This window comes from Felis catus, chromosome A2 (assembly GCF_018350175.1).
Source record: "Felis catus isolate Fca126 chromosome A2, F.catus_Fca126_mat1.0, whole genome shotgun sequence".
Taxonomy (NCBI): domain Eukaryota; kingdom Metazoa; phylum Chordata; class Mammalia; order Carnivora; family Felidae; genus Felis; species Felis catus.
This window is the reverse complement of record NC_058369.1, coordinates 98,657,315-98,685,303: the sequence shown is the minus strand read 5'-3', so window position 1 is coordinate 98,685,303 and position 27,989 is coordinate 98,657,315. Positions and strand designations below refer to the sequence as shown.

The 27,989-nt window shown below is 39.7% G+C and overlaps 1 protein-coding gene across 1 annotated transcript; it reads left to right on the top strand.

Moving 5' to 3' along the window:
- Positions 1-19: 19 nt before the first annotated feature.
- Positions 20-27,989, top strand: PON2 (paraoxonase 2). Its single transcript, XM_023250366.2, has 9 exons — positions 20-174; positions 9,236-9,306; positions 15,533-15,588; positions 20,694-20,859; positions 21,396-21,522; positions 23,000-23,200; positions 25,766-25,847; positions 26,589-26,717; positions 27,355-27,989. The coding sequence occupies exons 1-9, from the start codon at positions 101-103 to the stop codon at positions 27,511-27,513; spliced, it is 1,065 nt and encodes a 354-aa protein (XP_023106134.1). The 5' UTR covers positions 20-100; the 3' UTR covers positions 27,514-27,989.

Sequence of the window (27,989 nt, the reverse complement as noted above, 5' to 3'; positions counted from 1 at the left end):
GAGGGCGGAGCCGGGGCGGAGCGCGGCCGGAGCGGGGAGGCGGGCGCCGCCCACCGTGCTCCCCGGCCAGCGAGAGCTTGGCGGCGCCGGCTCCCGAGCCATGGGGAGGTTGGTGGCTCTGAGCTTGCTGGGGATAGCGCTGGCGCTCCTGGGCGAGAGGCTCCTGGCGCTCAGGTAGGTGGGCCCTCGCGCACCGAGGCGCCGGCGCGCGGCCCGGCTGTGGGACGCCTCCCCGAGCTTCCCCCGCGCTCGGGTCCCCAGGCCCGGGTGGCGGCCGGCTGCGGGAGAGGGCGCAGGCCATGCAGGGATTCTCCAGCTGCCGGGCAGAGAACTCCGGGTTGTTCTCAGATACCCAGCTTGTGAAACACCTCCACCCCCACCCCAGCTTCTAGCAAAACCCAACGCAGTTTGGGCTGAATCTCGAGACTTTCTGGGAAGTTGAGGAGCCCCAGCGAGTGCTTTGCAAGCACTCCCAGGAAAATCCAGCTCTTTAAACTTGGAAGCAAAACTATTACTCATGCACTGAAACTTTCATTATAAAGATTTATTTCAAGTCATTGGTGCTGCTTCTCTTTGTTGCCCAAACCAGCCTCCTTCTTTAATAAAGTTGTGCACCATCCCTCCCCTGCGTAAGTTTGAGAAACTTTTCATCTTTCTAATCTTGGCGCTGTGCATCAATATTTGAGTTATTCAGCGACTGGTCTTACATCACTTCCTTATTTATCTCCACTGAGGAACCCTGAAGCCAGAATGTCAAACAGCACAAGCCTAGTGCATGTCCCAATTTAATTATAATGAAAATCACGGATGGGTAGACATCCTAGTTTCTAAGTTACCAACTCAAATTTTATAAGCCTCGTGCAGATGGATTCCAGAAATACTGAGCACCAATTCTGTATGGTGTGCTGTGTTGGGCTCCTGTAATGGAGTCAGGCACTGTCCTCACCTTTAAGAAGTTCACCCTATTACAGGGGAGAAGAGAAGTAAAACAAATGTATCAATTTGGGTGTCCAGGACAGGTACAAACCAACCCCTGCAGGCTTAAGGAGGAAAGATGGAGCCCTTGAAGGTGGAGTTCAGGAGAAAGAGACTATTTGAAATTGGTCTTGAAGGATGGGTGAAACATACGTGGGGATGAAGGAGGCCATCCCAGATGAAAAACGAAGCATGAACAAAGGGGAACGGGTGGGGAAGTTTGGAGATTAGCAGTAGACCAACTTGAGGGGAGTTAAGGGGTCCAGGGTAGGAAAGCTTTTGAGATGGTTAACTAGGAGTTCAAAAATTGGGGCCTGCTTTGATAGGCAAAGGAGGACTATTGATGTTGGTGCGTGTGTGCGGTTCAACAGGAATCTGTTTAAACCATATAAAGCATAATCAGTTGCTGTGTTATGAAGCATAGTTAGTTGTGCTACATAGAGACAAAGCTGGAAGGACGGATTGGAGGAGAGCAGTTCTCAATCCTGGCTGTATGTTAGAATCTCCTGGCAGGCTGATGCCTGGGCTGCACCCCCAAAAATTCTGATTCAGTTGGTCTGAGTGGGGCTGAGGCATGAGTGTTCTTTATTTTATTTTATTTTATTTTATTTTATTATTATTTTTAATATTTATTTTTCACGAGCATGTGAGGGAGGGAGGGGCAGAGAGAAGGAAATAGATCTGAAGTGGGCTCCAACTCACAAACTGTGAGATCACAACCTGAACTGAAGGCAGATGCTTCACTGACTGAGACACCCAGGCGCCCTGAGCGTTTATTTTAAAAGATTCTCCTTATAATTCTACTATGCAGTTACAATTGAGAAGTAGTAGAATAGAGAGTAAGCAGATATGGGGAAACTAGTTAAGGTATTGCAGTGGTTTGGAGAGAATAACAGAACAGGGGCCCAAGACTGAGCCCCAGTGATAAGGGGGAGGAAGTCAAAGGTGATACCAGGGTTTCTGTGTCTACTGACCTATAGCTGGAGCTTTATCTGCTGATAAAGGGGTGCAAGCTGGGGGAAGTGTGTGACGGAAGAATTCTTACTGGTAGGAAATGGACATGTTGGCCTTAATTTTCATGTTACATAAATGCCCAACTTGCTCTGCAGGACATTCTTGAATTGGATGGTTTTGTACATTCTGTCCAGCTCTCAGTTTCAAAGGCAGTACCACTAAAATTCACAAGCTCATTAAATTGTCCTGAACTTCAAGCCATCAGTGTTCCACAAGCTGAAGTTTTCCCAAATCATGGGTTTTTCTTCTTACCAATCTTAAAGTTTTAAATTTAAGTCCCTTTAAATGAGTTATAGTTGCAAACCTAAGAAAAAGTACATGAAGCTCATTTACATAGAATGCACCTTACAGGTAATTTACAATTTAATGCATCTTTTCTTTAGAGAGATTTGACTGTAATAAATTTTACCAAGCAGCGACTTTCTAGGGTGGTAACTTCATCGGACAGTTGAAGCCCTCAATCGGCTGATGTGAGAATGTTAGGATATGTGATAGGTGGCTAGATTTAGAAAATAACGCGGGATGCCCAGTTAAATTTGAGTTTTAGATAACCAACGAACCATTTTTTTTTTTTTTTTTGAGACAGAGAGAGACAGAGCATGAACGAGGGAGGGTCAGAGAGAGGGAGACACAGAATCTGAAACAGGCTCCAGGCTCTGAGCTGTCAGCACAGAGCCCGACGCGGGGCTCGAACTCACGGACCGCAAGATCATGACCTGAGCTGAAGTCATGACCTGAGCTGAAGTCGGCCGCCCAACCGACTGAGCCACCCAGGCACCCCCCCCCGCTGACGAACCATTTTGTAGGATAAGCGGATCCTATGCAATATTGGGGCATGATTATACCAAAATATCATTCTTTATTTGAAATTCAAATTTGGGCATCTTGTCTTTTATTTGGCAACCCTGTGATTGTGCCTGCTCTTGACAGATACAGGTGGGGTGCTCAGATGCATCGCATCTCTCCTTTCAGACCCTTAGCGTCTATTTTGAAAAGCAGCATGTTCCTACCTCCCCATAAGGAAAGGCCCTTCAAAAAACAGGCTTTTCTTTTTGTTTTTGTTTTTTTTTTTTTGCTCTCATCTGGTACCAGCTATTTCATTGTTCTATTTTTAGAGATGGCGCTTTGGCACTCAAGTTATTTCTCTCCCCCCAGGGCGCCCACTTAAATTTCAACCTGAATTTCAGATAAACAGTGAATAATTTTTTTTTTTTTTTTTAGGATAAGTATGTCCCAGATGGATAAATGGAATCAAAGCTGTCTCTTTCCTTCTGAACTGTAACTGGCCAAAGTTCCCAGGGGAGGATGGCATATTACACCCAACTTTTCTACTCCTCCCTAGTTGAGCAATAAAGGGGAAAATAAAAAGACACAAATTTCCCTGGGCCAGTTGCTACCTGCTGCAAAGTACACATACTTGAATGAATCATGAGACTTGAGTACATCAGAGACCTATGCGGAGGCAGGAATCCCCAAACAAGCATCTGAATATTCTGCTTGTTGCATGATAGATTTTATGACAGCCGCACCAAAAAGCTATCCAGTCTGCTTTGGAACTCTTCTGAAAGTTCAGGTTTTGTTTTTAAACTACCATCCTCCTTATCATTTATTGTGTGACTGCTGTGTGCTGATCACTGTGTCAGAAGTTCTTTATAGTAAACCAAAATGTACATTTACTGACATTTGGAAAGAACTTCCTTTTACATTTATGCCTCCATTCAGTCTTCATATATGTCTTCTTTCCTATATTATACGTGTTAAAACTGAGGCTGGAGGAAGTCAACTAGTGGCTCAACAGGTAATAAGTGCTGAACGTAAACTCCAAACTAGGTCTTCTCGTTTGCCCCCTGCTTCCCCACAGCCTCCTAGCTTTTCTGCCTTTGGAGTAAATGACTTACTCCTAGCTTAACATGCCTAATCACAAATTCTTTGTTACTAAGTACCAGCATTAAGGGGACTCAAGGGGTGAAAATTCCAAGAGATTTTACAAGTCTGTATACAAAAGATAAAGCCCCTGTTTGTCTATATTTAAGCCTGTACTTAGAAGATAAAGCCCCATCAGTGGTTTGTAAATTCAAAGGCCATGAGATATGGAACAAAGTAATGCCAGGTAGTAACACTGTTTTCCTAGTTTGCTGAAGATGAGGCAATATAATAATTAACTGCCCCTATCTCATCCTGTTCTGGATGGCTAATGCTGTTTTCCTAAGTGAAAGAAATAGAAATTGATTTCATGGTAATGACTGTTGGTTAAGGGTTCATGCTCTGTGGCCTAGATGACCTGAATTCATTCCTTAGCTCCACTATTTACCTGGGACCTTGGCTTTTTATTTCACCTTTCTGTGCTTCAATGTCCCAATCTGTAGGATGGGGATATCAATACTATCCACTCCATAGTGGGGCTATGAAAACATGAAGTTCATTCTTGTACTTGTAAAGTGCTAAAACAATGCCAAATATGTAGTAAGTGCTCATTGAAAGTTACCTGTAATGACAATGTTCAAGCAGGGTTCTTAGACTTTTGGGCCATAGATCTGTTTGGCAGTCTGGTAAAGTCTTGACTCCTTCTCAACATTATGCTTTTATTTTATTTTTTAGTTTTTGTGTGTGGTGCCCCTCTTTTTTTTTTTAGTTTTTATTTTAATTCAATTTGGTAAACCTGCAGTGTTATTTTAGTTTCAGGTGTACAATATAGTGATTCAACACTTCCATATATCACCCTGTGCTTTTCACAAGTGCCCTCCTTCATCCCTATCACTTATTTCACCGATCCCTCCACACCACCTCCCCCCTGGTAACAATCAGTTTGTTCTCCATAGTTAAGAGTCTGTTTCTTGGTTTGTCTCTCTTTCTCTGTTTTCCCCTTTGCTCATTTTTTTTTCCTTAAATTCCATACATGAGTGAAATCATATGGTATTTGTCTTTCTCTGACTTATTTTGCTTGGCATTATTGTCTGTAGCTCCATCCAGGTCATCACAAATGGCAAGATTTCATTCTTTTGTATGGCTGAATACTGTTCCATTGTGTATGTGTGAGAGTGTGTGTGTGTGTGTGTGTGTGTGTGTGTGTGTGTATCGCATCTATCACGTCTTTATCCATTCATCAACCGATAAGACACCTTGGTGTCCATCATGTTTTTAAATGCATAAAATAAAATACATAGGGCTGTAAAACAAAATTAAATACTATTTAAGTATTTAAATACTAAATACTTAATTTAAATACTTAAATGCTGTTACCAGCCTATTTTAAAAATCTAATGATACAACAACGTGGGCTTCTTAATTAAAGCCTTACATAGATATAAAGGTAGTTGAATATGTAGCAATAGATATTTTGAAGTTGCAGTGAGTATAAATGGTATTTTGAGATATCTACAGCAACTGAAATGTGATGTAACAATGTCTGTGATTTCTGTTATTGACAGGGAGACATAGGTACTGCTGGTAGAAACTTCTGTGGCTTCTTGCCTGCAGTCATCGTTGAAGGAGACTTACTTTCAGTTAGGTTTAAATAAAGATATATATTTTTTTCCCATTTATGTTCATGGATCCCTGAATTTTACCCACGACTCCATAAAGGTCCCTGGACCCCTGCTGAAGAACCTTGATGTACCTGTTTCTGTTAGGGATCATTTGGGAAATGACTGCTGGCTCAGTTGAAGGAAGACCGTGTATATTCTTTGCTGCACTACACCTATCGTATAGTTGTAACTAAAAGAAAAATAACAAAATTTTAATGAAAAAGAAGTGAGAAAGTGAGAAAAGTAGAAGGAACCTAGAGCGGTAGCGGTTGCCTAGAATATTATGTCTGAGGCTGGCTGTGGGTTAAAGGGAAAGAGTGCTATGATTGATTGACAATGTCTGCATGACAGCAGACAGCCATCCCTGACCTAATTCAGTCACAAGGATGCTGTGGACATAAAGTGTTAGGGAGCAAATAGGCTGTAGCAAAAATGTCACTTATTTGTGTTTGTACCATTTATTTGTTTACTTATTTATTTATTTATTATTTTTAAAAATATATTACTTAAAAATTTTTTTAATGTTTCTTTTTGAGAGAGAGACAGAGTGCAAGCAGGGGAGGGGCAGAGAAAGAGGGAGACACAGAATCCAAAGCAGGGTCCAGGCTCTGAGCTGTCAGCACAGAGCCCAACATGGAGCTCGAACTCATGGACCACGAGATCATGACTTGAGCCAAAGTCAGATGCTTAACCGACTGAGCTACCCAGGTTTCCCTATTTATTTATTTTTAATTTGGCATAAATATATTTGAGCTGACTGATCTCCTAGTCCAAAGAGGTTTGTGTAGTTTTCTCATATATATACTCCCTAGACTTCTTAAATTGGTTAACAGGAGTGTTTTCAGTTGCAAATAACATGCATCAAATTAATTATATATAAATAAAGGCTTATTTTTCTCACATGATGAAAACTTTGTAGGTAAGTCATTCTATAGCTTTTCCATCAAGCCCGTGGTCATATAAAAAAATTAGATTCTTCTAGTTTTGTCCTTCAATCCTTCACTGTTGGCTTTATGTCCTCATACTTGTCGTGTTAAGGATACTGAATGGTTGGTATAGTCTCAAGCACTGTACGTGTGGTCATATCATGAAGAAGGGAGAAGGGGTGATGCCAATTAGCTCTCATCTTGTGTCTGCATTTTCTTTTTTTTTTATAATATTTTTTTAACGTTTATTTATTTTTGAGACAGAGAGAGACAGAGCATGAACGGGGGAGGGGCAGAGAGAGAGGGAGACACAGAATCTAAAACAGGCTCCAGGCTCTGAGCTGTCAGCGCAGAGCCCGACGCGGGGCTCAAACTCATGAACTGTGAGATCATGACCTGAGCCGAAGTCAGCCGCTTAACCAATTAACCAACTGAGCCACCCAGGTGCCCCCTGCGTAACTCAGTTTTAATAGTACGCAGTCTGCATTTCTAGAGATGATATTGTACAGCTAAACTAGTTGATGAAGTTTACCCTATTAGCAGTGTGTAATCATCAGTCATTTGGGCAGACCTAAGTTGTCTGTAAAAATATAACCCACCTAAATTGTTCAAACACATCTGAATTGTATTTTATCCATATAGTTTATCTTGGCAATAGGTAGATGATAATCCTCTCCCTCTTTTTGTAGAGTTAAAGGGACATAATAGTAAGTTGTATAAAATTGACACCCAAGCCAACGCATGACACAGAAAGTTGATGAAGCCACAGCTGAGACCTACTGACGTATCTCCATCTGTTTCTGGAGTCATGTAGTGTCCACGGAACCTGAGAGGTCATCTAACCTCATCCTTGTTTTACACATAAAGAAGACCGATGCCCATAGAGATTAACCTGCTGATGCTCAGGCAGTCTTGCTGCTAAGGCAGAAGCACAGATCTCTTCCCTCCTTTCTGAGAAAAATACCAGAGTGGGTTAGAGCACTGCCTTGGAAGGTTCTTCCCAGCAGGTGTCAAACCTCAGCAAAGTTGCTTCACCTCTTGAGTCACTTCCCTCATTCCTAAGTAGGGACAAGTGTACCTACTTCTTAGGATTGTTGTAGCAATTCAGTGAAGTCATTCAAGTAAATCACATAGAACAGTGGCCGACTCAGTGAGTTTTAACTGTTTTTATTATTGATTTTCTTTTACCACCCATGGCTATCAGCAGTGGCATTCCCATTATCACTCGTATTACTGCCACTCTACTACATTAGGCTAAGTATACATATTTTCCCTTTAAATCACTCCGGGGGTGGGCGGCCTGGGTGGCTCAGTCGGTTAGGCTTCTGACTCGATTTCGGCTCAGGTCATAATGGCATGGTTCCTAGGATTGAGCCCCTCCTGGGGCTCTGCGCTGACAGATTCTCTCTCTCCCTTGTTCTCTCCCCTATTCTTGCTCTCACTGTCTCTCTGTCTCTCAAAATAGATAAACTTCAAAAAACATAAAATTAAATAAAAAATGAAAAATTTGATCCCTCCGGGGACTTGTAAATGTGAGATTTATTGTATTTTGTCTTGCTTTGCGTTAACATTGTATTTTATGTTTAATTTTCATTACACCTACATATTTTATATGTTTACTTTAGTTGCTTTTAATTTTAATTTTCTATTTTGTTTATATTTGATTCACTTCAATTTTTATAGCCTTATTGCTATATTGTTTCAAGAAATTTGGATACCATTTGAGTTACATGATTCAAAATAACAGACTGATGAACATTTTAATCAGAAACACTATATATGATATGAGTTGCCAAAATATATGGTTGCTACCACCTGTTGGTAATTCTGAGTTAGGTAGGCCTCGACTTTCTACCATGTTGCTGAGATCAGTAGACCTCGCCATATTTGGTGTCTAGAAGTCAGACGCTGTCAAGGGTATGAATGGAAGAGGGACAAGCAGCAACTTACCATTGTCGTCTCTTAAATGTGTGATATATGTGACAATGTCAATCACCCTGCGAGCACTCTTAACATTTGTGACTGTAGAGAACAGAAAGAGAAGGGGAGAGAGTGAGCGAAGAGAAGGCAAAAAGCCTATATAGCATGTGGCTTCAAAAGAAGAACTCCCCCACCTGTTTGCCCAAACTGCTTTGTGGCCTTCTCTGGTAGAGGGGGGACCGTTCATTACAGTTTGCCATTTTCTCATGATTTCTTCACTTTATTTTTTGCCAAACAGCAACAGCAAGTAGTTTTGCTGAGGTAATTGATGTTCTCAGAAGCTCTCACCTAATGAACACTGTGCGGGGATGGGATCTCCTCCACCCAGCTCTTGACAGCTGCTTGTAGGGTATCTTCTGTGTGCCTGGCTCTGGAAAACCCATCTTCTCTTGGCCTCCTGTGAGGCACCGTGTCACTTTGCAGAGGGTCTGAGCATTTTCCGGCTCCTCCGGGCCCTCGGTAGGAAGACAGGGCTGCTGGCTCCACATCTGGAGCTCTTCCCACAACACCAGAGCTGTGCGGAATGTGACCTGGTGCTGTGTTTATATTTGCACAGGAACTTGCATTACAAGTTTTATTTGTTGAGTTATTGGCTTTCTTTTATGATCCACATTCACACATACAACTTTGTGATACGCATTTTTATTTTAACTTCATTTCTGGTGCTCTTTAATGTTCCTACCCTTGTTTTTCTATCTTCTCTTTCATCTGCTTTAGATTTATGCTATGTTTTATGTATTGCTGTAAGCCTCTTTAAACCCTGTCTGCAACAAAGCAAGGAATACATAAACAGATAGATTTTTTTTTTTTAAACAGGAATCGACTTAAAGCCTCCAGAGAAGTAGAATCCGTAGACCTTCCAAACTGCCACCTCATTAAAGGAATCGGTGAGTATGAGAAAATGCTTGTTATACTCCTTACATTGTTTGGCCAAAACCACGAAAAAACTCATTAGCAGTGTTTTGGCACACCACTAGCGTTCATCAGAGGAAAAATCACATTAAGTCAATGAAAACCTCTTTGGTCAGTCTTTTTTTTTTTTTTTTTTTTAAATCTCATGCACCTGTATTTCTTTTGTCCCCCACTCTCCCTGCAATTTGTTAATTATTTGTGTAATCCTATGTTTGTTGCTTGATTTCTTGCTTGTTTAGTGACTTTTCTGAACAAGTTTTATAAAGTTTGTATTCTTCGCTGTGTGTGGCCCCTGGAATCTGTGCTCTGTCAGCCTAGAGGTCAGCTAGTGAAGGTGTCAGAAAAAAGAGAAGTTACAAAATGGAAAATGAAAATCTCTCAACAAAATCTCCACCCCACACAGAAATAACTCCAGAGATAAAGTTTTCCTTATCTTTCCTGATACTTCCAACTCAAATGCAGACAAATACATGCATATTTCACAAACGGCATCTTAATATAAGATTATATTCTGCAGCCTGCTTTGTTCTCAGTGGAAGGTGAACAGCTTTCCACATCAACTCATGCAGACCTACCTCCTTCTTTTTACTGTTTGCACATACCGTGGTTTATTTAATCATTTCCTTCTTGATGCACATTTGGATGGTTGCAGTTTTTTGCAACCACAAACAAATCAGTGAACATCATTGTACATGTAGCTCTTGTATGTCTGTAGGATGACTTGTTGACGGTGAGATTGTTGTTCAGGGAGCAGACGTGTTTTAAGTTTTGATAGTCATTGCTAAATTGCCCTGGATTGGCATTGCTAATAAAGTACTTCATATCTATAACCACATTCACTACAGGCAGAGTTCACAGTGCTCTTTGAACAAAAACAAAGTAGTGATCCTTTTCTGGATCAGACACAAGAAGGCTTCATTTTCATGAAACCTATCAGTTTTCAGAGCAGCCTTCTGTACTTCAAAGTTTCTTTCCAGTTGTGTTATTCGCCTTCCCTTTCCGCATCTGTTTTTTATGTGCCCTGTGTCCTATTTTCCATTGTTGCTTTAGTCCACCTTCCTAGTTCTATCTCCCTTGCCTGGACTCGGTGACTTCTTGCTCCTGGGGCTTCTCCTCTTTGTTGTCCTTACCGTTGCCCACACACTTAGCAGGAAGATACAAACTCAGTATCAAATACCACACGGGCAAGATCTGTGCTGGATAATGCAGACAGTTCTAGAAATAAGGTTGTCTGGAGTCCCAAGAAACTCAGCAACTGCCTCCTGCCTTCTGGCTGCATTCATGAAGAGCCCCTTCAGAATGGCCACTAAGCAAAAGCCAGATGGCATCTGTGAGGGATGTTGTACAAGGTTGGGAGGGTGAGTCAGTGATCTCGAAGGTTACTCCTGCTACTGAGTTAATAATTGTCAAATTATTAAACAGCCCTTGGCCCTGTGGAGCCCACCTTCTGTGAATTCAAGTCCCAGAGTAGACAATAGGGCACAGCCAGACACATTCCAGGATGAACTGCCAAGTGTATTGCTGTTACAACTCACTGGGATGGAGGGCTCCTCAGAGAAAAACAAGCCCAAAGACATTTGTATTCTGAACAGGCGTCTGTCTGTGTTTGTGACCTTTATGTTGTGATGTGTGTGAGCTGCTGTCTGGAATTGGAAAGAATGAGGAAATATGTCACCTATGGCCCTTCTTGTGAAGTGTTTAATGCCTCTGAGGCACTTCAAAAGGCAACAGAGCGAAGACGATGAGTGATTAGAAGCACATTTGGGATACATTTTTAGATCTAATTAGAATTGTGCTTTTTTTCTTTCTATTTTTTTTTTTTTTGTTTTTGTTTTTTTGTTTTTGTTTTTGCTTCTGTGGTTAGCACACACTGTATGAACATTTGTTGAATGCTATGTTGGTGATGCATAGTGGTTAATAACAGCATGTAGTTGCATGTTTTTAACAACAGTCACTTATTCAGTGGTCTTTGATTATAGGGAATAACAGTGTGCTGGGCATATACATGCCCATACAGGCAAAAGCAACTTCTTATGGTAGGCAACAAGGGTTGAAAGGTTCTCTTTGTCAGTTTCCACTTTGGGAAACAGTAGTAGCCACACACTTGAAGCCAGCTGTCCCTCCAAGAGGTAAGACCACTTTCCCTACACTTCCATCCCCATCAACACCCACACCCACACACACTATGGTGCTGCATTCACCGTGACTAGAAATGAACTCTTCGCAACTCTTGGGTGCTCTATACATATCATCTCATGTCTTTCTGTTTTAATAAATAATAATCACCTACCACATGCCATACCAGATGTGTGCCTTCTGCGGGGGCACCAAGTAAGCTCAACTATCCTATTTTTTGGTTTTCCTTCCGATTGTATCTTACAGACAGAAACCAGGCTCTTACACACCCATGATTTGGCCTAATATCAACATCTAAATAATAAAAAAATTATAATGACAGGATCTAGTTAAGTCTATTTATAGAGACTTAAAAGCTTAAAACATTTTCTAAATGTCTTTGAAAATGCGGGCATTCAGAGTCCTGGACTAAAAGAAAATTTTGAATGGATTGTCTCTCTTGAGTTAATTAGTGGTTTTATACACTTGGCAATCAAGACCTTTGCAATAAATGCTGCTGGGGAGATTTAAAAGAAAAAAAAGCATTAAAGTTGGTAGCCCTTGTGATCATTTACTTTATAGTCTACTATGAAAGGAAAACAAAATGTACACTACTGTGAGATAATAGATTTTTTTTTCTTTTTTCTCTTCTGTATATAATAGATAAGGACCCAAGACTCAGAGACGTTTGGCAAATTCTCTTTGCAATGTAGTATCTTTTCCCAGAGTGACTAACACACATACCTCCCTCACCAGTGAACCAAAAAAGTGGAGAAAAATAGTTACGTTACATATTGGATACTCTATTGGGAATGGCAAGGGCTGATTTGGTGTTATAAAGTTACACCTAGAGGAGAGGAGAGAGAAATTTATTCCCTTTTACATGGCAGCCCAATCCAAAGGTAAGCAAATAGCCTAGGGTGATTAGATGGTTGTGCTCCATGTGGCTAATCTGGGACAAAGGTTGATGAAGCAACACAAGTCTCTTCAACATATTGCTGCTTTCTCCAACTGAGTCTCCAACTGAAGACTCCAACTCCAACTGTTGCCATTTCCCAACATGAAGGGATAGAAAGAAAATTTATGTGGATATTATTTTTAGCTTATTTTACCCAGATATTGCATACATATTGTACTCCCACATCCTGTTAACCTGAACCTAGGCAAATGGCCACAAGTATCTCAAGAAACGGTAGAAAATGTCCTTAGCTGGGTTGCCATGTGCCTGTAGCTGGAAAGGAAGATGGGGAATATGGATACTGGGGAGCAGTTAGCCATCTCTGACACAGATAATTACCAAAGATATAATAAAAAATAGATCAAAACCTGATATGCTAAGTAAGCTAGAAGACTTTCTAGAGCAAGAGGGTTTTGAAAGAGGTTTTAACAAAAAGTACCAAATATGGATTGGGGAAGATCTTGGTAGGAGGAATGGAAGCAAAACGTTTTGGGAAAAAGCTAACATGTGGAATTGACCACAGTCAAATTTACAAAGTAAAGCGTCTTTAGAGAGGAACCAGGGGATGGTTCTGACATAGAAAATTCATTCACTGCTACGTTGTATTTTCTTTTCTGTGTGCTTTTAAGTCAGAAGGAAAAGACTTGAGTCCCAGCTTCCCAGTTTGTGACCTTGAACAATTTGCTTAACTATTCAAAGTCTCTGTATTCTTTACTCTAAAGAAAGAGATAATAATATTGCTTCCTAGGGATCTAGAAATTGTGTGAAATAATGTATGTAAAGTACTTGCGAGGAGTCTAGCCCTTGGTAAACACAATCTCTAGTAGCTATTATTATTAGTACTAGTACTACTGCTATTACTGAATTAGAGGAGAAAAAAATTTCTCCAGTATTGACTACGCTTGCAGTAATCACACCCAAGAGGTGATAGGAAATGATAAAATCCTGTTGTAGTAATGGATATAGAACTGAAGATGGAGGGAGTAGATCTGGAAACTATTCTAAAGAAAGCTACAGATAAGACTTACTATTTTTTTCTTGGAATTAGGTGATGGGATTGCACAAAGAAGTTATGATGTAGTTGAAATGAAAATACCTTTCACAAACATTGTTCTTTTCTTGATTACTAAAACGATACTATTATTTGTAGAAAATTTTAAACAAAGAAAAGTATAAAGAAGAAATGAAAATCATTCATAATCCTACCACCTAAAGAACCATTGTTAATTTTTTCTGTATATCCTTTCTTGTTCTATGTGCATAAGCATGTATATGTTGAAATTAAATTGTTTCAAGTAATTTTTCAAGAACAACAAATTTTATTTATTTATTTATTTATTTATTTATTTATTTATTTATTTCAAAAAAATTTTAATGTTTACTTATTTTTGAGAGAGAGGAGCAGAGAGAGAGAGAGAGAGAGCAGGTGACAGAGAATCCAAAGCAGGCTTCAGACTCTGAGCTGTCAGCACAGAGCCCAACGTGGGGCTCAAACCCACAAACCGTGAGACCTGAGCCAAAGTCAGATGCTTATCCAACTGAGCCACCCAGGCACCCCACAACTAATTTTATTTAATTGACTTCCTACTAAATGGGTCTAGAAAGCAAAACTTGGACTGACATGTGCATGTGAGTGTGTGTGTATGTTTGTGTTTGCATATACACACATGTGGCATAGAGTCCCCTGGTCCCTACTCATTACCAGTTGAGAACCCTGGGATTAGAGTCTAGTGATTCTTAACTTTTTGGGGCTATTAAAGACCTTTTTTGTTCAACCTGCTGAAAGCCAAGGTTGATCCTTTTCATAGGATTTCTCAGCCATACATCCAGGTGCCATTTTGCATTGCATAGAATTTCAACCAGTTCATAGATTCTGGAACCCATTTGTGGCTCCTTAGGAATCCACAGACCAGGCTAAGAACTCCTCCATCATGCCATGCTTAAAGCATGTGTATGTGTGTGTGTGTATGCATATATATGTATATATGTGTGTGTGTGTGTGTATATATATATATATATATATATATATATATATATACACTTACACATATATCTTCTTGCCAAGGAACAAGCATTGCATGTATTCATGATTGCAGTCTTCTTTACAAAGTGAAGTTCTTGGCATTTGTATTTTCTTTTGCTTTTCTCCACTGTGATAGAGCCAGGGACACTGGAGGCAACCAACCAAATGCAAACTCATGAATCAAAACCAAAATGGCTGCATAGATGCTGTTTGTTTTTGACAACCTAGAAATAATCTTGGAGAAATCCTTTGGAGAGGTCTTAAAGGGGAAGATTGGATTTTGTGGACTCAAAGAATGTGTCATGATTTGGCTTAATCTAAGCCATTTTTATTCCTCTTTTCTTGTGTTTGGGTCTATTATCTGTCTGCAGAATTTACACAGTGAGACCACTGGGAAGGTCTTATGTCTAATTATTTGCTGTGCTGTGTGGAGTGCACTGAAGACAATCAATAAACAATCAATAGTAATTGTAGCCTGCTCAGAGACAACCGTTAGAAGATTCAGCTGGCTTAGGTGCATGGTATTTTTCATTAATTTTCTTTTGCTAGTTGTTTTCTGTAGTTTAAAGCCTAAATTTAAAGATTAAATGGAAAGCTTTCTTTGCTTATGAGAACAAGCAGACATTGTTTTTAAAGGAGGGAATATATAATCCCAGGTGCTTTATCTCTGTTAATGAGAGAAATGTCTGTGTTTGCTTCAGATTGAATGAGCAGAGAAAGGGACAAGGATATTTGCATGGTTAAATGACTATGAGCCCTTCACTCTGAAAGTAATATTCCCCTGATGTCAATTACTTTTGTACAGACATCTGGATGTTTATCATAAGAGTGTACAGATGTCAGCTTTTTCTGTATTATATCTGGAAGTGTGGTGATTACTTGACTTTGATTAGAGTAAACATAAAATATCTAACATTTAAAGTTAGAGGTTCACTGCAGGAAGGGATTTCGATGGATGTGTATTAAAGAGAGTGCTTCCTCAGAAAAAATTGGAACTATTCCTAAAAATTCAGGCACTGGTAAAGTAAAGAAAGCCCCTATTGTGCTGTATCTAACAAATAATGGAATTTGAACATAACGTGTATCTGTTTTCTTGGACTTCCAGAGGCTGGCGCAGATGATATTGACATACTTCCCAATGGTCTGGCTTTCTTTAGTGTGGTGAGTATCTCCTTCTTTCCCCAGTCTCAGTGGAGGATGTACAAGAGAGTTTGAGGAGGCCTACGGGACAGGAACTTGTTTTTTCAATGCCTCACTTTCAAAACTATGTTTTGAACAAAAAAGACCATGTAAACGAGGTTTGGGAAAATGTCTTCAAGCTTATCTAAACGTAGAGATAAACAAGTCTTTGCCAGTTGATGAGCTCTTTACGTGCCTACTGCATCGCACTAAAATATTCCAATGCAATCTGTGTTTCAGAAGTTTGTTATTAAAAAGGATAGTTTGGGCATTATTATGGATATTCCATACTACATTATGTTCTTTTAAATATAGCATCCATCAGGGTTGCCTGGGTGGCTCAGTCAGTTAAGCATCTGACTTCAGCTGAGGTCATGATATCACAGTCTGTGAGTTCCAGCCCCACGTCGGGCTCTGTGCTGACAGCTCAGCGCCTGGAGCTGCTGTGGATTCTGTGTCTCCCTCTCTCTCTGTGTCCCTCCCCTGCTCATGCTCTGTCTCTCTCTCTCAAAAATAAATAAACATTAAAAATAAATAAATAAATAAAGCATCTCTTTCTTTCCATTAGATCCTCCATTTTAAGCTTATACTCTTGCTGTTATTGTTTATTTTCAAACACTATACCAACTTTCCCAGACGAAGGCTTTTTTCTTTTTCTAGTTTCTTTCCTTTTCCCACTGAATAGCCTGTCATAAGTGAAAAATAATCAACTGAGTTTATTTATAACCTTCCCTTTTGCCTTCATTCCTAGAAGATGAAAAATAGTCACGTTTCTGGGTATACAGTAGAAAGTCTTTAAAATTGACTGTGTTCTGACCTTCACCAATAGCCTCTAACTGGAAAACTTTGTAAGTGGGAGATGAGGAAGTTCTGATCACCCTTCTTCCCTGGCTTGGGTGCCAGTGACTGTCTGTGGCATTTTTGTGGGTTTGGTTTTTCTTGAGAGAGATGTACCAGATTAAAAACAATTTTTTTTTAATGTTTATCTATTTTTGAGAGAGAGAGAAAGAGAGAGAGACAGAGTTCAAGCAGAGGAGGGGCAGAGAGAGAGGGAGACAAGAATCCCAAGTAGGCTCCAGTCTCTGAACTGTCAGCACAGAGCCCGACGTGGGGCTTGAACCCACAAAGTGCGAGATCATGACCTGAGCTGAAGTCAGATGCTTAACCGACTGAGCCACCCAGGTGCCCCAAGACGTATCAGAATTTGAAGGCAGCCTGTAATGATTCTGTTCCCTCTCAGCATCCATTGTTTTCAGGCTCTGAGACTCAGATGTGGAAACCATAGAGGGACTTTTGAAGAGTCACAGCACTAATAAAACAGTTGTGAGAGGTATGGGAAAGCTGAGAGAACTTGGCTTAGAGGAGAATGAGGGTTAGAACACTCTTCAGGTTCCTGATAGTTTTTAGGTGAAAGACTGAACAGTTGGTTGTTACCACTGAGGGAAAAAAGAAACATTGTAGGCTTTGGCAGACACACTAATATTTATATGAAATTTAAAAAATACAGTTTCAAAAGACAAGTTTTATTTAATTACCTACACAGAATGAGTAAAATGATATTCTAGTAGGTCTCTGGGTTGTTTGTTTGGAAGCACATGCTTGCACATATGTCTATAGGCTTAGGAGAAAACACTGGGATTCCTCATCAAAATTATTCATAACTACAGGCGCAAAAATCCTGAGGAAAGTAGAAAGCACTTGCTGAGGTGTGTGTGTGCGTGTGTGTGTGTGTGTGTGTGTGTATGTGTTTCTTTTTGGTTTTTGTTTTTTTATGTGTTTGTTGTTGGTGTTGGTTTTTTGTTTTTTGTTTTTTGTTTTGCAAAGGACATGTTCTCAGAGATTTGTGTAATCCAGAACTCACCTGTTTCAGGATCTCAGCCCCTATAGGAATAAATCTGAATTAGGAGGAGTGAGGTCTCCAAGCACATAAATCTATAGCCATTTTCACTAAGAGGCTTAGAATAGTCATAATGATCTTGTAGGCATGTCAACAGAATTTCTTCAGCTTTTTTGTCCTTCCTTGGTGATATGACTGTCTTTTCTTTTTTTCAAATTTAGAAATAATCCCACTTTACTGCTGTTTTTTAAATTACTCAGCATTGTCTCTACTATTTCCCAGAATGCACTTCTTTCTAAATGAGTAATGAGTAATCTGTACCTCATGGCAGCTGTTTGTTCTTCCTCCAAGCATGTTAGCCCATGTAACCCATCCTGTTCCACACTTTGCACAGCTGTGGGTTTGAGGGTTACCTCCAGCCCCACATCGCCCTTACTGAAGAATTCTATGACACAGAATAGAACACAAAAAAGATTTAAATGACAATGTGAATGCACTTAACACTACTGAACTCTACACTTAAAATGGTGAAGGTGATCAATTTTGGTACATATATTTTGCTGCAAGTAAAAATAAGTAAAACTTTTGGGGCGCCTGGGTGGCACAGTCGGTTAAGCGTCTGACTTCAGCCAGGTCACGATCTCGCAGTCCGTGATTTCCAGCCACGCGTCGGGCTCTGGGCTGATGGCTCAGAGCCTGGAGCCTGTTTCCGATTCTGTGTCTCCCTCTCTCTCTGTCCCTCCCCCGTTCATGCTCTGTCTCTCTCTGTCCCAAAAATAAATAAGCGTTGAAAAAAAAAATAAAAAAAAATAAGTAAAACTTTTAAAAAGAGGAAAAAAACAGATTTATGTGATGGGCAATATTAAAATAATCATGAATAGTTGTCACCATCCCTGCTTTCTGTGCATTGAAATCATGCTCTTGTTTATGGGACAGTGCTCCAAAATAGAAGTGGCACTCCCATGTACCAATAGTATAATTCCAGTTTTCTGCTTGCTGAGCCTGCCAGCCTTGAAGTTAGAGCATTTTGATAGGTTTTTTTTTTTAATTGGGGAGAATTCCTGTTATGTTCAATTTTGTACACAAAGTGAGACTTAATTTTTGTACACTCTTTTAAACTTGCATAAAATATGACTGAAAAGATTTGAAAGAGAAAAGACCTAGGTCATTTCAGTGGGTCCCCAGAAAACACTGAATAAAAATGCAACAGTTCATTCCTGCTTAAAGGATCCCAGAAAACTAGACATAGAAGGTAATTTCTCTGAAGCCTACAGCAAACATCATTCTCAGTGGTGTAACATTACCACTGGTGCTATCTTCCCATAAATGTTTAAAAAAGGGACACAGCACCCCCAAATACTGCGACCATCAGTAATCTACTAGAGCTCTTTTTATTATTTTTTTTAATTTGAAACCATTTTTTTAAGTTTATTTGCTTACCTGGAAAGAGAGCATGCGTAAGTGAGGTAGAAGCAGAGAGAGAGAATCCCAAGCAGGTTCTGTGCTGTCAGTGCAGAGCCCACGGGGCTTGAACTCACAAACTGTGAGATCATGACCTGAGCTGAAATCAAGAGCAGATGCTTTAACTGACTGAGCCACCCAGGCACCCCTCTACTAGGATTCTTAATAACCCAATAAAACAAGATAAAAGTAGGAAGTAGAAAAAAAAGTCAAAACTGCCATAATTTTCAGACATTGTCATTACCTGCTTTTTAAACAATCCAAGAGATTCAACTAACAGACTGTTTGACCTAAGGGGAGAGAGAGTTCAATGAAATGGTTGGATCAGACTATTTAGAATGAACATGTAAAACTCCTCGCCTTCTCATGCACTAGGAAAAAACAAATAGAAAATGCAATAGTCATAAAAATAAAAATAATGTTCCATTCAGAATAGCAACTTAATTTTCAAATTTTATACAGGAAAATAAATGAGCTATATATATATATATATATATATATATATATATATAGTCATGTATATATGTATGTTATAAACAAAGCTATAGAGATTAAAAAGTGGTATATTGGTACAGGAATAGGCATGAGTCCCCAAACAGATCAATATATAAACAGGGGTCTAGTACATGATAAAGGCGATAGTTGCAATCAGTGGGAAAAGGACAAACTACCTGCCAGGCACTGCTCCAGGCCCTGGGATCTAGCAGCAAACAAAAGAGGCAAAGTCCTGGCTCATGTTCCAATGGGGAGAGAATGAATATGTGTCAGATGTAGTAGTACTTTTACAAGAAATAAAGGAAGGTGGGGCAGTGGAGAGGGACAGCCATGCTGAGGGTGTGGTCAGGCTGCCATTTATGTACGTGTAAAAATGTATCTATGTCAAATGGCAATAAGTGACCTTTGACAACAGAGATAAAGAATCCAGGAGCCTTAGGTATCTGGTGGGGGGTGGGGGGTAGCGTTCCTAGGCAGAGGGAGCAATGGATATAAAGGCCCTGAGGCGAGAATGTGCCTGGTTTGTTCAAAGACCATCAGGGAAGCCAGTGTGGCCAATAGGAGATGGGAGCAGAGACCTAGAGTGTTTGCGGTCGAGGAAGGTGTAGGAGGGTGAGCAGGGCAGATCATACAGGGTCTTTAGTAAATCATAAGAACGTCCACTTTTTAATCTGAGAGAGATAGAGTTCTGGTCAGAGGCATGACATCCTCGGCATAATTTGGATGCTGATGGGAGACCAGTCTTCCATAGGGAAAAGCCAGAAAAAAGCAGAAAGGGCAGTTGTGAGACTGTTGCCACAATTGCGGTGGTGGTTTGGGCCAAAGCAGTCACGGAAAAGGTCAGGAGGAATGTTCACATCTTTATGAAGGGATATATTTTCGAGGTAAAGTCAACAGGATTTCCTGACAGATTGGATCTGGGGTGTGAGACAAGGAGGGGAGTCTTGACTGCATCCATTCACCAAGACTTCAGTCCATATGTAAACTTTCACTTCTCCCATCCTCAACTCTGCCTGGTATCTTCCGGGCCACCAACTTTGTGGTTATCCACTTAAGAGACTATACCCCTGGTCTTGTGCCTCAAGTCAGAAAAATCATTTCTTGTTCGTCTTGCAGCTCACCAGCCCCCAATTCCTATTTTTCCTATTGTTTCCTCTCTGCTTTCTTGCCATTTGTAGCTTTAATACCACCACCTTTAATCAAAGGATCTATTTATCTTTTGTTTATACTGCCCATTTTAGCCCATAAACACACTTAAGCCTCTATATTTAACTTTTTCCTCTGTTTTGAAAAGGGTTTAAAATGTCCAGGACTCCACAGCTTTTCCCCAGATAAGCCTGGAGGGATACTAATGATGGATCTAAAAGAAGAAAACCCGAGGGCACTGGAATTAAGAATCAGCCGTGGGTTCAATTTGGCTTCGTTTAATCCACATGGTATCAGCACTTTCATAGACCGCGGTAAGAGCTGATGAGCTACCCACATTAAGAAACTTATCATGGTTTGCAAATGACTGTGGAACATAGATTTGGATCATTTCTATAGTAAGAGAAGAACAATTAACTCATGAATTATTTCTGTATTCTTCATACAAATAAGTTGATCATTTGCCTCTCCAGCTAGCAGCAACTTAGGCTACATTTGAAATTTCTAACAGTTAACACCTGAGAGAATGTTTAGATTTCATAACCTTTTTCACAGACCTATGATTATTGCATTCAAAGAGAGCTATATTTCTGAATTAAACTATAAACAGATTATTCATGAATTCTGTATATGGAGTGGGAAACACTCTTTCTTAAAGGTCAGGGGACCAACGATCAGAAATAACACCAGCCAGACAGTGATGGGAAAGAAGGGGAAGAAGAATGATGTTAGGTCGTCTAACAGTTTATACATTCAACCTTTCCTCGCCTGTGGTATTTAAATGTCAGTGTCTGCCCAGAGGTCCTATGGTTATGTCTTGTAAATTAACTCTGTTCTTTCAATTCTTTAGATGACACAGTTTATCTCTTTGTTGTAAACCACCCAGAATTTAAGAATACAGTGGAGATTTTTAAATTTGAAGAAGAAGAAAATTCTCTTTTGCACCTAAAAACAATCAAACATGAACTTCTTCCCAGGTACTCAGTCCCTTTGTTCATTCTCCGATTTATCTCTGGCATTTCCGTATATTCCCCACGATGGTCCTTCTCAGCCTTGAGAAGAGGTAAAATACATGTATATATACACATACATAAATATGTGCCTGTGTAGCTTCCTTGTAGAGCAGGGAAAGTCATTGGCACTCATAATAATCAGTGCTCTGTGAGGATTCCCTTGAGAAATGATAAAACACTGGATTACAGGGGAGATGCTCTTCAGGGCCATCTTGGGAGTAGAAGACAAACCTCACTGTTTTTCCTGCTGTCACCTTCCATTTCAGATGACTCATCATCCAAATACTAATAGTTGTCCTGCCAAGGAGGAGTGGCCTGGTTTAAATGAAGTCTGTGTGCTTTGTATGGGACTGATACAATGTGCTTTCACAGGGGTAGTGCTAGCTGTGGGCTAATGGCGCCACAGAACTGGAGGGGTACAAACTGGGAGTGCATCGCTCCCACTTCCCGAAGATACAGCCAGTTGATAATGTGGCCAAAAGAGAATCGTGTGAATCATCCCAGCTCAGCGTGCCTTAGCCTACTGCTTCTTTTAAGTCTGAACTTGATGCATATTTTTAATATCTCCATCCCTGTCTAGGACTTATGCATGGAACTTCCAATCACTCTTCCAAAAATGCACCTCATGATACGTAGGAGCATAAATACTGTCCAGGCAGCCTCTGTATCACGGTACTGTTTCAGAAAGAGGGGGCTCACCTTCCCTGTAGCTCTGTTTTCCATTTAACAAAGAAGAAAGAGGCTCTTTCAGAAATTTTTGCATAGGGTAATTGGAATTTAAATTTAATAACACCCTTGCCTAACTAGTTTTAAAAATGTAATTGTTTTTCGCGTATAAATCTCTCACCTGAAGCATTTTACTATGGCAGTTTCATCATCCGCCTCTCTGCAAGTGTTTATCGAGTGCTCACTAGTCTCGGCAGGTCAGCTTTGTGAGTTCAGGTAGAAATTGAACAGTCGGCCTTTACTTTGACTAATCACTAGGCAGAGCAATACAGGAAAATCTAGCAACTGAGTAAATGGAAGCTAGGTAAATGTTATTGATGGCCTAACCAGCTCACCAGCCAATGAGGTTGTACCCAGCTCTGTACCATAGACAGCCGTGTTCTTTCATACTGTTGTTAAACCCTACATTTCTTGCTGTCAAAAAACATACCCTGTTGGCACCAAGTTCTCTTTTCTTTTATAATAGTCCTGCCATAATTGCTAAATGACCTGTCTTCAGATTACCTGTTATCATACAAAACTGTTCTCTGAAAAAATGATATTATAGTAGATTGCATGTGACTACGGCCATTTGATTTTAGCTGAGCTTTTCCCGGGAAGGCTCGTACCAAAAAGTTTGAAGCACATGTTGTGTACACCTTCTAGAGACTTAATCTTTAGTATGGAGACCAACTGGCTTGTTATTTTCTCTCACACATTATTTTTTCTCTTTCAGTGTGAATGATATCATAGCTGTTGGACCGGCACATTTCTATGCCACCAATGACCACTATTTCTCTGATCCTTTCTTAAAGTATTTGGAAACATACTTGAACTTACACTGGGCAAATGTTGTTTACTACAGTCCAGATGAAGTTAAAGTGGTAGCAGAAGGGTTTGATGCAGCAAATGGGATCAATATTTCACCTGATAAAAAGTATGATTCTTTATTAGAGTATCTTCATTTCTCCTTAGTCGTGGTGCTGGGCCAAATTCTTCACTTTGCTTTTGTTTTTTCCGTAGTGTAAAAAGCTTTCTTGATATTATTTCGGTGTATGGTATATGTGTGTGTGTGTGTGTGTGTGTGTGTGTGTGTACTATGTGTTTACATACAATATCTAAATTTTGGTATATATCATTGTAGAACTTAATTTTATAAATGCAAATTTTCATGAAGTGGGACCATATTTACATAAACATATTAAAGTATGAGGTATATGTTTCCTTTAAATAAATATGTCTTTGTTTTATTGGCTGTATATTATTCCATTATAGGCATGATCCTAAACTAATTAAACCAATTATCTGTTAATGGATATGCAGGAGGCTTTTTCTCTGTTGTTTTTTTTTTAAATAAAAAGTACTTTGTATTTCTCATTTACCACTGAAGCTTCTCCAGCTATTTTTTAAGTATTTATTTTATAGCTTATTTATTTATTTTGAGAGAGAGAACAAGCATGAGTGGGGGCGGGGCAGAGAGAGGGAGAGAGAGAGAGAATCCCAAGCAGGCTGCACTTTGTCAGCATTCCTCCAGATATTTTTAAGGAACAGCCCCCTAAGTGAGCATTACAGCAAGATCCACCTTCAGGTTTGGGGATGATACAGAGAGACCTGGGTTCAAATGCCAGCTGGGCACTGGCTAAATGTAGTGCTATGAACCCTTCCTCTTTCCACATTTGTACAAGTGTTTCTATAGAACAAACCCCTCAGAATAGAACCACTTACTCAAGGAGTGATCCCTTCAAATGTTACCTTGTATAGATTTTGCCAAATCGCCCCCCCCCCCCGACCGAGTTATCTCACTGTTTCTATATGTCCAACCATCGTATACAGAAAGGATATTAAGTTTTATTAACTTTCCCATTTACTCCCTGAGCACACTGAACAATTTACTACAAATATAACAGGAAAGAAATTTGGCATTCCTTGGCAACTAAAATGTCATTTTTCATGACACAATTTCTGCTTTTGATTACAGAAAATGAATGTGGAATCATTGTAACTCTCCTGTGAAATCTGTTGTTCTCCCCAACTCTTACCTTTCCATTATGAGAATCAGACTTTCCAGCACCCAAGCTACAAACAATACTAATAAAAGAGGATTCAGCTCTAACTCCTTCTCTTTCACCTTCCTATCCACTGGGGCTTCTGCCCTCATTCGAGTCCCCTTTTCTTTCCCTCTGACACCTGCCTGGTTTAGGTTCTCAGCCTCTCTGGCTAGCGTATTAGACTTCCTTCCAACTTGTTTTCAGTCTACTTCCATTTTTTGCATTGTTGTTAGTTTTGTTGTTCTGTATTCCGTTAGCCTTTGAGGCCCTCCAAGAGAGGGGGCTCTGTGTGCTTCCTCTTTGACTTCTCCTGCTGAGCACTGCCAGGTGCAGATCAAATGCACAGTACTTGTTGAATGGAACCGACCATTTGTTATTATGCCACTTTGTTATTCTAAAAATTCAGAGAGACCCAATTGCTTATCAAATCAAGGCAAGCTAAAGGGTTAGACTTTCTTTAATAGGCGAGCTTCAACTTCGCTTTTCAACTGTTTTCATACTTTCCCTGCTTTAGACAAAGAACTCATTATTTTGCAAATATGCCTCTCTCCTTCTTGCCCCTGTGCCTTTGCTCACATGTTTTCTGCCTAGAAGGTGCTTTGTCCTCATTTCCTCAAATCCGGTCTCTCCTTCCATATCCACTGCAGATGCGTTTCCTTTGTGAAGCCTCCTACGTTCTCAGGAGTTAGATATTTCTTCAGTCTCTAGACCTGAAATATTTTTCACGGTACCGATCATGTTGTATTATTTGTTTAATGTGTACAGACCAGTCTGATCATCCCCACATGCTATGAACTTTTTAGGAAGAGTCTGCCTCTTCTTTATGTCTGTCACAATACTGAGTTCATGGCTTTACACAAGATAATTGCTCAATAGAACAGTTGCCATGGAACAGTCAATTCAACGAGTAAAATTACCGTAAAGGAGTCCATTAATTCACCGTCCTTAGATGTAGACGGATTGTTCTGAATAGATACTTATCTCTCACTCTTAAAATTCTCAATATGCTAATAAATATTTTATCAAATGTGAATGACTATTAATAAATAATAAAGTGTGTCCTGCTTTGTATATTTCTACATGAAAATGACACCTAGAAATATCAAATTATATTGTGGGATGTAAAAAACTTTTTTCTGGAAGTCAAACATTTGTTTTGCTGTCCTTTCGGCAGCAAATATCACAGATTTTATATTCAAGATAATGTCCTGTATTATTTTCCCCCTTACAAACCTCTCGAAAAATAATTTAAGCAATTCCGGGATTGTTTGTAGCAACAATGAATTGATTTTGAAAGCGTACTTTTTAAATAAAAATTGACCTTTATCAAGTAGTCCCTGAGGGCCCATCATTGATTAACTTCTTGGCAGGTTATTAAGACTTATTCTTCCATACTGTGTTAACGAAGCTTTATACTGGCACAGAACTCTAACTAGTGTGTCCTTTCTGTGAAGGTACATCTACGTTGCTGATATACTGGCTCATGAAATTCATGTTTTGGAAAAACACCCTAATATGAACTTAACTCAATTGAAGGTAAAATACTTATTTTACATATAATAAGTAGACCTTAATCTATTACACTTTGTAATTACATAGTTATACTATATTGCCACAATGCTTCACTTAGAAGAGACTATGATGCCAGTGTTGCCATTCTGGGTTTTTAAATATTTCCTGCCTAAACCAGGCAAGTCTCCTGTCCCCAGCAATCACAAGGACTGAGTGATTACACGCAGCAGAGGGTTGGGAGTGATATTTGCATCAGATTTAGAGCCCATTCCGTGCAGTACTGGTAGTACCCAATGAATTCCAATAAGAATTTTCACAATTGAAAAGACTAATAGACGGATTCCACAATGAAGATTTATGCACACTGTCAGCTTTTTCAATAATAAATGAAGGTAGAAATTGGGTTCCACACCATTATTATTTTCTTCCTGCTTGACAACACATATTTTAGATTGATTAAGAATTTCCTATTTTGCTTTGAATGAGTTCCTAGAGCTAACTGATCATTGTGCATCTTTTAAGGGAAAAGGAGTCCATTTTTTAGAGAGATGGATTATCGCCCTAACTTTCTTAATTTCAGGGAAGATGAAAAGTGACTCTAAGCCAGTTTATTAAATTTATTTTAGGCAATATTGGTGCTAAAAGGGTGGAAGCAGGGAGCTGTGTATAATTTTCCCACGTGTAAAGAGGCGAGAAAGGTTAGCCCTAAATTATTTAATCAAGTTTCTCGTGTCATTTAGATATTGACGTTTTTTCATTTGGAAGGTACTCAAGTTGGATACACTAGTGGATAATTTATCTATTGATCCTTCCTCGGGGGACATCTTCGTAGGCTGTCATCCTAATGGCCAGAAGCTCTTCGTTTATGACCCAAACAATCCTCCGTCGTCAGAGGTTTTTCATATTTTTTAAACCTTAATTTTTCAACTTTAATGACTCAAGTCCTTTTGAACTAATAATACAGGAAACTGTCACAGGGATGGTTTGTTTAGCCCTTTTAAACCAATAATTCAATAAACTTATGCAGTGATTTTCTAAGTGCTGTAAGCCAATAATTGGCAGAATTTCACTTATTCAAATACTTTCAGAAAGATAATCTTTTGATGTACTAAATTACGGTGGAAACTGGTCAAAAGGCATTTTCTATAAAGACGTGTGCCCTCCTTGTGTGGTATACTGGCAATTTCAAATACCTAGCTTATTGTCAGCTCACCCCATGACATGACTTCTGTTCCTGCTAAAGTAGTGCGAAAGTACTCACATTGGTGTGGAAATATTTCCATTAATGCTCAATTACTATAATAACAGTAAATCCTGTGTTGGCATGCGCAACTAAATGGTTTAAGAAAGTACTTTCTTTGAAGGTTTAAAAAAAAGTACTTTCACTTAAACATTCAAAAGATTGGTAACTGCTGTTTTCAACAGCATGTCCTCTTAATCATCGTGTCATTGTGGAAGACAGGGATTATTGGTGATTGAGTGACATGGGTGTATGGTGGTTCTGTATTAATCTTTTGTATCCCCTGAATAGGTTCTCCGCATCCAGAATATTCTATCTGAGAAGCCTACCGTGACTACTGTTTATGCCAACAACGGATCTGTTCTCCAGGGAAGTTCCGTGGCCTCAGTATATGATAGAAAGTTGCTCATAGGCACTTTATACCACAGAGCCCTATACTGCGAACTCTAAATTGTACTTTTGGGATACAAGCGTGCTAACTTCTTCTAACAATTAAGTTTCTATGAATTGCTAATTCTGTGGGGATTTAACCATGAAAAGTGGACCCAGAAATGTATGACACGTATAGTTAATTTTATTTTAGCAAGGAAAGCCCCCTTCAGTTCTGATAGCACTTTTAAAATAAAAGGAAAAGGGACAGTGTTTAAAACTGCTGAGTAAAGGAGAGAGAACACAGCTGCTTCCAGTCACCTGGATACACTGAACAAAATAAGCCTCATCTCTCTGCCTGCCAACTGCCAGAGCGTGCGTTCCACTGAAAACAGGGTAGGCTGCATTTCCTTAAAACGTGAGTGACCTCAGCTCCAACAGTGTGACCACTGTGACTGTTCAGAACTACTGATAGATAACATTAGGATGTTTTCTACTTACATCTTTGTATACTATTAACAAGTTGGGAGTTAGATTAAAGGCTAACTGAAATCCAA

What these genes read in the sequence shown, in the direction of transcription:
- PON2 (XM_023250366.2), top strand. Translation starts at nt 101, where the DNA reads ATGGGGAGGTTGGTGGCTCTGAGCTTGCTGGGGATAGCGCTGGCGCTC. An exon ending in GAGAGGCTCCTGGCGCTCAG is followed by an intron (nt 175 to 9,235) that starts GTAGGTGGGCCC and finishes TTTTTTAAACAG; the next exon opens with GAATCGACTTAAAGCCTCCA. An exon ending in ACAATCCTCCGTCGTCAGAG is followed by an intron (nt 26,718 to 27,354) that starts GTTTTTCATATT and finishes TCCCCTGAATAG; the next exon opens with GTTCTCCGCATCCAGAATAT.